The following is a 10,558-nucleotide window of genomic DNA, read 5'->3' as shown; positions in this document are numbered from 1 at the left end:
CTCTGTGTGCGCATAACTTTATGTCCCTGGGCTTAGTATGACAATGACCAAACAGTGGCACCTAGAGTAATGGACGGTGTGATGAGGAAAGCCCCCAACTCTGTGGGAGCCCAGGGAAAGCTCCTGATTCAGGCTGAGGGAGGCCAGGGAGGAAGAGAAGCAGAGATCAAACTCATTTCAAGGTCCCAAACATGGCACCGTATAGGCATCTTCCTTTCTACAAAGAGCTCCCCTGTGCCCGGGGATGCTGGGGGCACGGAGTTGGTCATACCCAGCCCAGCCCAACGAGGCTCCCCGGTCTGGCTGATCAGGGCTTACTTAAGTCAGAAGAGAACGCAGCAGTTCTGGAACAGCACAGGGGGGCACCATACCCTGCTGGGGGAAGGGGGAAGCAGGTTGTTCAGGGTGATACACTGGCCAATTCTTGAAAGAATCTGTACATATGCAAAGACAGTGTCTGGACAGAGCATGCAGAGGTGAACGTGAGGTTAAAGTTGCCATACGAGAGTCAGATCTGATGTTGCAAGGACCCCTCTGTGCCCAGCACTCTTCCACTCTTCTAAGAGGTAGATATTCTTACCCCCAATGTGCAGATGGGGACACTGAGGCACAGGGGTTTTATCTCACTTTATGTGCCTGGTAGGTAAGTGGCCAAGACAGGATTAGAACCTGGGACGTCTGGTTCCAGAGTGCAGGCAGGTAACCACTGAACTGCTCCACATTCACCCACCCACTTTCCAGAATGCCAGGTCTGTAATGGTGGGCCCCTTCCAGGCAGTAGCAGATACCCATCCATGTCTGCCTAATGTGCCCTCTGATCACCTAGAAGACGTCCTGCTGCCTCTCTCCGACCCAAGGAAACAAGTTCAGAGGGGGAATAATTTTGAGCAAGGTCTTCAGTTCCCTGATTGAAGCCCTCCTGACCAGAGCCCCCCCACCCCACCCCACCTCCCCACCATTCCCCATTCCGTTACTCCTATAGGGGCTGTGGGGCTGAGAAATGACAGGGGTGGAGATGACAGGGACGGCTTAATCCTCCCACTGGTGGATCCAATGGTGACATTTGGGGCTGGTGGTACCATGGTGAAGGAGAGGCAGGGATATAAGGACAGACAGGGTCACACTACAGTTCCTGGGCTCCATGATGATATCAGGGTCAGGCCCATGTCGCCAGTATTGGGGGGAAGACACTGGGTAACTCCAAAATAAGAGCTCTTCCCTCAAAGAGTACTGTCCTCAATGAGGAGGCCCAGGCTGGCCCACTCCCGAGTGTTCTGACTCAGGGAACAAAGCATGAAAAAGGTGGAGAAAGGAAGGTAGCGTGTGACTCACATTCAACCATTTTTGAAATGCTCACTTTCCTGGGCTCACCTGAACTTTGCAAGAGCTAATACAAGGTGGGATGATTGTTACCATGTTCAGTTGAGGAAACTGAGGCTCACAGAGGAGAAGGGACTGGCTTATGGCCGCGCAGGCAGGGAGCAGGGAAGGAAACACTGGGAGGGAGCCCAAGTTTCCAGGCAGTACAGGTTAAGTTTGCTTCTCAACACATGCCCCTGCGCAGGGAAAGGGAGTGGGGCAGGGCCTGACATTACATGACGCAAAGGAACCATCTGGTGGGACGAGTTTGAGATACACCAATTAAACAAAATTAAATGGGCTCTTTCCCGCAGGACTTGTCAGAACCTTTAGCTCCTTTGTATTTCGCAGATCTCTTTGACCAGGACCAAGGCCAGGGCCTGGACAATGATTGACAGGCCCTGTGTCCCAAAGGCCGTGAGTGGGACACGATGGGGGTGGAGGCGACAGCAGCATGTGCACGGGTGTACTCCAGGCATCTACGTGCAGGAGCAGATGATGAGGGTACGTTCTGTACATGTGTTCTCCATCATTCTGAGTCTGGGGCTCAAATAATACCTGTAAAAGCGGAACGGGATAGGCATCCAAAGGCCAGGGTCTTGCCCTTCCAGGCTTGCCCGGCGACGAGATAAAGACCAAAAGTGCCTCCACCGCCCGCTCAAGTCAGATTCCACAAGGCTTTATTGGCGTGGAACTTAGCCTGGTGCCCGCCGCTCCCAAGAAAGGCAGGCGAGTAAGGGCTCTCGGCTCCGCAGACGGCCCCCTGGGATCGCCCAGCCCGGGGGAACACGCTTCCATCCGTGGGCAGGGAGGGAGGAAGGGAGGGAAGGGCCTTCTCACAGGATGAATGGCCCCGCCAAAGGGCGAGCGGTGGGATGGAGACGCGAGGACCGGCCCCGCTAGAAGGGGTACTCGCAGACGTAGTAGAGGCGGCGTTCGCAGTCGTGGTCCCACCAGGAGCCGTCATCCGAGGCCTGCGCCACGCAGTTCTCGAGCGTGCCGCCGTTGGGCTGGTTAGGGCTGAGCGGGTGCGGCGCGGGGCTGGGACCGGCTCCGGGCTCCGGACGGGGCGCGCGGTGCCAGGCGAAGAAGGACACGCGCTGGCCGTTCTCGAAGAGGTACAGTCCCTCGGAGCGCCGGTCGTGCACGCCCAGCCACACCGGCCAGTTGTAGGGAGCGAGCGCCGCGCGCAAGTAGCGAGTGAGCGCCTCCATCTGCTGGCGGTCCGCGGGCTGGGCCAGGCTCCCGCCCCGTGCCACGCAACGCGCCTGCGCCGCCGCCTGCGCCTCGAAGTCGCGCGATAGCAGGAAGCACTTGTGGCCAAGGCGCAGCCCCTTCAGGCAGCCTGCGGGCGGGGAGGGGCGGAGTTAGGGGCTCCGGGGGCGGGGAGAAGGCGGGGTCGGAGCCTCCGGGGCCGGGCCGGGAGGAGGCGGGGTCAGAGCCACGGGGAGCAAAGAGGCGGAGAGTTAGGACCGCTGCGGGTGGGGCCAGACTGCCGGACCCGGACTGTAAGGGGCGTGGCGCGGCCCCAGTCGGGTACGCTCCACCGCGCGGTAGGGAGCGGGCCTCCCCCTCGGCGCGCCTACTCTCCGCATTCACCCTCCCCGCTACTCTAAGTCCCCATAAGCCAACACCCTGCACATCTCTAGGAACCCGTTCGTCCCTAACACCCTGGGTCCTCACGTCTCTTCAGATGTTTCTGGGCCCCCTCCCGCCACCAGTCCTCCACTTGACCCGGATCGTCCCACTTTCCCTGCCCGGCGCGGCGCGGACTCACCCTCTAAGCGGCCATGCTCGCGCTCCGCGCGGCTCTGCGCCTCCTGCAGGGCTTGCACGGCGTCGCGGGTGTCGCTTGCCGCCTCCCGCAGCTGCCGCAGCCCCCGATTCAACTCGACCACGCGGGTGTCCAACGCGTGCAGACGGACGTGCAGCTGGTGCAGGCCTGCGTCCAAGCCGGCCAGGCGGCCCACTGCGGGCAGACAGAGAGCACGCTGGACGGAACCCAGGGAACGGAGCTGGGGGACCAAAGGGCCTGGAGGGACCTAGGGCTTCTGCGGGCAGAGTTGGGGTGGGCGGCACTCGGGATTTCTGGAAGGTAGGGGCCGGTGGCCCCGGGCTCTTGGGAGGCAAGACCAGGCCCCCGGAGCTCCCAGGGACGTGGGGGCATCGGCTGGGCGGTGGGCCATTGAAAGGTCCCGGGCAGTGAAAGGACGGTTCATTTTTGAGAAAATGACCGCGGAGGCCTGGGGGCAGGGCGGAGCTAATGATTACTCACGGATATAAGTGACGGTGTCTTCAGGGGTGGGAGAGGGGCTAGGGCCAGAAGAGGGGGTTGGCGTTGTTTCCTCCTCTTCCTCCCCCTGACCGTCCTCCTGCGTCCCCCAGGTCTCTTCGTCTTCAGGGGTTCCCTCAGGGTTTTCGTCCCCCCTCCCAGCGGGCAGCCCCAGGGCCTCCTGCAAATGCTGAGGCAGGGAAGGGATGTTAGGGCCAACCCAGCTGCATTCTGACGCCCCACGCGCTCCAGCCACCACTTTACAGCATTGAGCTCTGCCCCTGAGTCCCTTGTCTGAATCCATCATCCCCATCCTTTGAGCCTGCCCCATCACTCTCCCTTGCCCATTTCCCTAACCCTGGAATACCCTCCCCCCAACACTCACAGTTCCCCATCGGAGTCCTAAGCAACTCACCTTCAGCATCAGGGCCTCCCTCTCCCGCTCCTCCTCTTGGGCGCCTCCCCAGACTCCCTCCCACTCCCTGTCTGCTCCTCGAGCCCCATGGCTGAAGCCCAGGAGCTGAGGGACCACCAGGGCCCCAAGCAGCCAGGCTGCCTGCATCGGGCTGGGCTCTGCAGCACCCAAGGCTGCAGAGGGATGTCTCTGGGGACTGGAGTGCGTGCAAATCACTAGCCCCTGGTTCCTGCCTCTCCCAGCTTCTCTCTGATCCCTTTTCTCCCAGCTCTTGTCTCTGTCCACTCGCTGTTCGTCTGTTGGTCTCTGCTCCTCTGTGTGTGTGTCTCTCCCCGCCTCTCTTGGCTCCCCTGAGGCCCTGCTTCTGTGGCCGGAAACCTCTAACGTTCCAAAGCCTGGATCCCGCCTTGGGTCTCCCCACATACCCCCCTCTTTCCACTTTCCAGAGCTCACTTCCGCCCTGCCCTTTCCTTCCACCATGGCCAAAAGCTCAGATGGCCAAAAGAGGATGGAGTTGGCTCTTCAAGGGATCCTGGGGACACAACCTCTGCCCTCAGGGGGTTCTTGGGGCTTGGCCCTGCTCCCTGCTCCTCCTCCTGGCCACTCCTCAGGAGCAGGGAGACTGCATGGTCTCCATAAGGTTTTTTATTACCCTGTGGCCACCATCGCCCACGCACCCTGCTGGAGGAGGCTTTCCACGACTCACAGGCTCTAGGGCGCCTCCTGCCCCCAGATCTCCCATCCTGGCCTCAAGCCCTTGCCCCAAGATGAAAATGAGTGTGTTTGCCTGTCTGTGGGGACACATATGAAGAGCATGCATGTCACTGTGTATGCAACTCTAGAAGGCGGGGCTCTGGGATTCATTTGCTGTACTTTCCTGGAAGCCTCCTGCAGGTCAGGCTCTGGGTGGGGCAATGCTGGGGACTCCAGCTGCTCACGGACAGGCAGACAGTAGGGCAGAAGGGAGGAGGAAGGGTGGGTGGGTGGGTGGTGGTCAAGGAAGCTTCCTCCGGGAGGTGGAGTAGACAGACGCAGGGCTGGGTGCATGCATGGAGCTCTGAGCATTCAGCCAAGTGCCTCGGCTCCGGCCTGGACCACTGCAGTCACCTCCTCCTGGCTCTCCCCCTCCTTTCTCCCGAGCCCCTCCAATCCACACTGCTTGCAGCAGCGAGCCATGCTTCCAAACCATAAATCAGATCACGTCACTCCCCACTCCCCTGCTCCCCCAGCTTCCCATCATATGCAGGAGGGAAGCCAAACCCTGTCCTCAGCACAAGCCTAGCCTGCCCAGCGGGGGGCTGGGAAGGATGGGCCCTTGGCACCTCTGCAAGCTCATCACCCCCACTCCCCTTGCCCCCAGGCTCCTGCCACACCGGCCTCTTCACTGGTTCCTGAATGCCAAGCTCCTTCCTACCGCAGAGCTTTTGCACTCGACTTTTCCTCCTTCTAGATGCTCTTCCCCCAGCTCCTTCTTATTATTAAGGTCTCAGCTCAGTGAGGCCTTCTCTATCATATCCAAAGAAACTGCACTTCTACAAGTTAACACCCCATTTTATCGTGTTGGTATAATCAAGACTGGATTGTCTTGTTTGTTCATTTTCTTGTTTGCTGACTGTCTCCTGCCAGCGAAGGCAGGCATTCTTGTTCATTGCTGCATCCCCGGAGCTAGAACAGGGCCAACCTGGCACATAGTAGGTTCTCAATCAGTCTGCTCAGTGAGGAAGGAAATAGCCATTCCTGGTGGGGTAACAGCTTAGCCAAAGACTGAAGACTTGACCGCTGTGTTTAGGTGGCACCCCACGTTCCCCGGGGCAGGGGCACAGGGGCATGGTGGGGGCGGGGTGGTCGCCAGGGTGGAGGTGGTGAGGGCAGTGGGAGAGAAGCTGCAGAGGCAAGGGAAGCAGGAGGCCAGGCTATGCCCACTCCGTGCCAGACCCGTGAGTCATGCAGGGCTTTCCCAGCCGGGGCCTGGCTGGTTGTGCCAGCGAACATGGAGCTCAGCAGCCAGGGATTGCAGGGCCCACTCTTCAAGGGAAGAAACTGAGGCTCAGAGAAGGGACAGCGTAGCCTGCTGGAGGTCACCAGCGTGGCAGCGGCTAGCCAAGGCTTCTGGCTCTAAGCAGGGGCATCGGCCCTCAGCTGCTGGGAGCCCCAGGAGGGGTCTTGGAAATCCACTCATCCAGCCTTCCCTTTTCCAAGAAAGCAGAAGGCAGTGTGACATGAGGGCAGGCTGCTTACCCCCTGGCCCTTTTGGGCTGCCTATTAGGGGCCTGGGGACCCCTCACTAGCAGCTAGAGGCCTCAAGAGATAATGCGCAGGCTAGGAAAGGCCTTGTAGACTGTAGAGGGGTGCACGGCCTCTGTCGCTGCTGGTGGCAGTGTGGGCAGCTGTTCTCTCCCCGGGCCCAAGTCCTCACCATCTGGGCTGATGGGTATGCATCCGGAGCGAGGCCTTCCAGGGCTGGGCTGGCTCAGACCTCAGTACGCTGGAGCCCACAGCTGGAGATGTGGCCAGAGGTGTCTCAGAACTGCCCTCTGCAGGGGCCTGTGCTCCAGCTGGCCGCCCTGGAGGCGCTGGTGGAGCTGGAAGAAGGGTAGGCGCCTGGGCTCTGGGGACACTCTCACCATTGCCCTATGGGACCTGCCCTGTCTCTCTGGTATGTCCCGGGTGCCACAGACCCGAGCTTTGAGGAGACCTTGGGAGTGTCTGTGTGCAATGAAGGAAGACATGCAGTGATGGTGTGCCTAGTAGTGAACGACAGTGGTATAAAGACTGAGCCAGCCTGCCTGTCCCTGATCCTTGGTACCACCTCTTTATGGCTAGGTGACCTTGGGCGCCAAGTTACTTAGCTTCTCTGTGCCCCAGTTTCCCCCTCTGGAAAATGGGGATGGTGAAAGTCCATAGCCCATAGGATTGGTAGGAGAAGTTGATGAGTAAATCCAGAGCAGAGCACGGCACACACGAAATGCTCAAGAAATGTCAGCTGCGGAGGGGGGCTACGGCACAGTGTTGTGCATCTAAATGGGTGTGTGCAGACCTGTGTGAGGGATGGTGAGGTGGGTGGGTGTGATGGTGCTGCATGCACACGACTCCTGACAGTTGTGTGTGTCTGTGTCTGGGTTGCGTGTGAGCTGGAGATCTGAGCATCCTGCGGGCCCCTGTGGGGGGTGGTGGATGCTGTGGTGCGCGGATGCTCTGGCACTCGGGGGTGATTTGTACATGTTGTAGCTGGGCGTGTTTGTGGTGATGTCCACTCCAGGTGTGTTAGGTCATGCATGCCCTGGAGAGCGTGTATGTGGGGGAATGTGCGCACGTGCAGGGCCAGCTAGTGACTCTAAGCACCTGTGCCTTGGGGGAAGATGTGTGTGTGTGTGTGTGTGTGTGTGTGTGTGTGTGTTTGGGGGGACGGGAATCTATAGCTCTCACAATCCAATTTGGAGGTCTAGAGTCTAGCAACAAATATTTATTGCGCCCTACTGTGTGTAGACGGGTTGCGAAGCGCTGTGGGAAGGGGCGGTCCTGGGGTGTGTGTGTGGAGCGGTACCCTTAGGGGGGCGGGGCCCCATAGTCCGGGTAGGGGGGCAAGCAGGGGTAGAGCCGGGTTGGGTTATCCGGTGGCGATGCGGAGTGGTGGCGGAGGGCAGGGGGAGGGGGCGGAGCCGGCGGGGGGGATGGGCGAGGTTTGGGGGCGCGGGGAGGGGCGATGTCTCCTCCGCCGGCTCCGGAGGGAGGGGAGAGGGCGGAGGGAGGGGAGGGAGGGAGAGAGGGAGGGAGAGAGAGAGAGACAGGGTGAGGGAGAGACAGTGAGAGCGAGAGAGCGAGAAGGGAGGCAGAGGAGGCGCGGAGCGGGCGGCGGCGGCGGCAGCCTGAGGAAGAGGAGGAGGAAGAGCAGGCGGAGACGCCGCGCCCGGAGCCGGCCGGACCGAGCCGGGGGCGGGCTAGCCCGGAGGGGCGCGGCGGCCGCGGCAGAAGGGGGGGCGCTCTGCGGATGGCCAGGCCCGGCCCGCGGGGGGGGTGAGGTCCTCGGCCCCCCCGCCCTCCCCCCCGGCCCCCGCTCGCCCCCTCCCCGGCCCGCTCGCCCTCCGGGGCGGTGGGGCATGGCCTGAGGGTCCCCCGTCTCCGGGGGGGTGGGGGGTGGGGGGAGGGGGGAGGGGCCGCGGGCGCCGCCGACCGGGACTCAGCAGCCCCGCCAGGCAGGTAAGGGGGCCGAAAACCCAGGGTTTGGGGGGAGCTGCGGGGCCGGGGCCGCGGGAGGGGGCGGGGGCGCCCCGGACGTCCTTGGCCGCGCGCCGGGCTCCGGGCCCGGGTGTGCGGTGGGGGGTGGGGGTGAGGAGGGGAGCGTTGCCCCGGGCGACGCCAAATTGGGTTACGCCCTGGTCCCCCGTGCCCCGTCCCAGATAGCAGACTTGAGGGGAGGATGCGCCCCCCATCCCCCGCCAGTAAGGCCCCCAGCCCGAACCCGGTTCCCCACGCACCCAGGCCAAGGGCTCGGTCGCTGTACCCGCCTCCTGGCCCAGCCCGGCCACTCCCCCGCCTCGCCCACCCCGGCTTACCAGGGCCCGTAGACCCCTTCTGCAGCCCCACTGCGCGAGGCCCCTCCCCCAGGTCACCCTGGTTCCCTGCCCCTCCGTCGGGGGTCTGGGCCTTGGCCTCCTCCGCCCCCTTCGACCCCCTCTAGCTCCTGCTTCTCCTTCTAGGCTCCTCCGATCCTCTCCCACCCCCTTCACAAGCTCCCCTCATCCCCACCCGTCTCCTCTCCCTTCTCCACCGGCCGGCGCGCCCCCTCGGCTCCCGCCTCCGAGTCCCGCTCCCGGGTGCCCCCGCCCCCTCTCCCCGGCCCGGGGCTCTCCCCCACCAGTTTCTCGGCCCCAGCCCCGGCTCCTCTCCCCGTCTTTCCCCGCCTCTCTCCGCCTCCATTCATTCTCCCGGGCCCCGCTCTCGGCCACACCAGCCGCCCCCTGTCCCCCCACAGCCTCCCAGGGCACCCCCTCTCTCCCCTTCTCCCCCCCCCCCCCCCCCCGCCGATTCCTCAGCCCGTCTCAGTACCAGCTGCGTGCCAGCTATTCTTAGCCGCGGAGCGTTTGATTCATGCCGCCCCGGCGGAGTGTGCCCGCTCCCTCCCTCGGGCCTGAGGGGGAGGGGCCGGAGCTGGTCTGGGGGGTTGGGGGCAGCCGCACGCTCGGGGGAGCCCGGGCCAGCTTTGCTTTCATCCCCCGGGCCACCCCATTAGTGCCCGGGTGAGGCTGGGGTCAGCCAGGGTCAGCCGAGGGGGAGTGGCAGCGGGCTGCGGTCCGGAGGTGGGATGTGGAGTCCTGCGGGTAGGAGGCCAGGGGGCCTCCGCAAGGGCAAGGTGGGGCAGCTCTGCTGGGTACCTGGAGGGGGGAGGGGGCTTCTCAGCCTGGCCACGCATGGGGGAGGGGTTGGCCAGCTCGTGGTTAAGCTGCTCGCTCACCCACAGCTCTTGGAACTGTCCTCCCTGCACACTCATTTTGTCTTCCCTCCCCAACCCCCCCAGCCCATCCCCACTCCCCCAAAGTCAGCAGTACCCTCCACTGCTTCCCATCTCCATGGCAACGGTGCAGGAGCTGGGCCTGGTGTGGGGGGGAGGGACCAGACCAGACATTCTGGTTTCCGGTGCTGGGGTGGGAGACTGGGAGAAGAGGGAGGCGGACCCCATTTGGGACCCAGGCTTATAAGGCCACCTTGGGAGAGAATATTGGGGATGTGAAATGACCTCCCACCCCAGTCCCCCAGACCATCACCCCACTCTTAGCCACCCTCCCAGCCCCCCAGTCTCCCTCAGAGCTGATCGGCCAGTACGAGGCAATGCCATTCCCCTGTCCTGTAGTGCCAGGTTATCCACAGCCACCCCACACCGACCCAGGCCACCGCACTACCGGCACCAGCCGGCCGGCCCAGGCCAGTGTCCCCACCCGCCCACACCCTTCTCAGGATGCCCCCAACAGCCTGCAGAGGCCGCGTCTTGTGGTTCCCTCGGGGACGCCCCATGCATGATAGTTTGCCCCATGACACCCGCATCTGAGCGTCCCCGCTCCCCCGGGACACTGATTCCCGGCAGTCCTCTGCACACGTTGTCGGCCACACTTGAGTGCAGTCGCCAGCTCCACCGCTCCCCACTCCCGGGCACCGCTCCCGGGCACCACGCGGCCTCCCACTTCTGCCGCCCCAGACTCACAGCACCTCTGTCTCCCCATTACTACATCCCGGCCTCGCCCGACCAGCTATCCAGGAGGAGGACGAGAGGGCCTCGGGTGAGGGGCCAGGCTGGGGCCAGGAGGGCAGGATGCCGGGGGGTCGTCCACCTGTCTGTCCTCAGCTAATTTTAGCTGCATTTTCCGTGGCCTGCCAAAGTGGGCCAGTAGCTCCCGCGGTGATTCTGCGGTTTCTGGGACACTGCCATGCTGGGTCAGCGGCAAAGTGGGGCGCAGGAGGGGTGGGGGGCTGCGAGCAGGGCCAAGGGCAGGGAAGGAGACGCGCTGGAAGCATGGCAG

At 63.0% G+C, this 10,558-nt stretch overlaps 2 protein-coding genes across 7 annotated transcripts in view; one reads left to right on the top strand and one right to left on the bottom strand.

The window, feature by feature from the left end:
- Nucleotides 1–2,017: 2,017 nt before the first annotated feature.
- CLEC11A (C-type lectin domain containing 11A) lies at nt 2,018–4,997 on the bottom strand. The gene is made up of 4 exons (XM_036104026.2): nt 4,047–4,997; nt 3,635–3,821; nt 3,137–3,328; nt 2,018–2,704 (listed from the first exon to the last, which is right to left on the bottom strand). Exons 1-4 carry the CDS (start codon nt 4,524–4,526, stop codon nt 2,259–2,261), a joined length of 1,305 nt encoding a protein of 434 aa, XP_035959919.1. The 5' UTR covers nt 4,527–4,997; the 3' UTR covers nt 2,018–2,258.
- A 3,176-nt stretch (nt 4,998–8,173) lies between these two features.
- SHANK1 (SH3 and multiple ankyrin repeat domains 1) overlaps nt 8,174–10,558 on the top strand; it is a 45,488-nt gene continuing 43,103 nt past the window's right edge. For 5 of the 6 annotated variants that reach the window (XM_078062773.1, XM_036104012.2, XM_036104011.2 and 2 more), the window contains exon 1: nt 8,174–8,243. The gene's annotated coding sequence lies outside the window, so the exon portion shown is untranslated. Of the gene's footprint in view, nt 8,244–10,288; nt 10,319–10,558 lie in introns of all 6 variants that reach the window. The other variant, XM_078062771.1, reaches the window with a different exon arrangement.

The sequence above is a fragment of the Halichoerus grypus genome, chromosome 15 (genome assembly GCF_964656455.1).
Source record: "Halichoerus grypus chromosome 15, mHalGry1.hap1.1, whole genome shotgun sequence".
Taxonomy (NCBI): domain Eukaryota; kingdom Metazoa; phylum Chordata; class Mammalia; order Carnivora; family Phocidae; genus Halichoerus; species Halichoerus grypus.
This window is presented reverse-complemented; position numbering and strand designations above follow the sequence as displayed.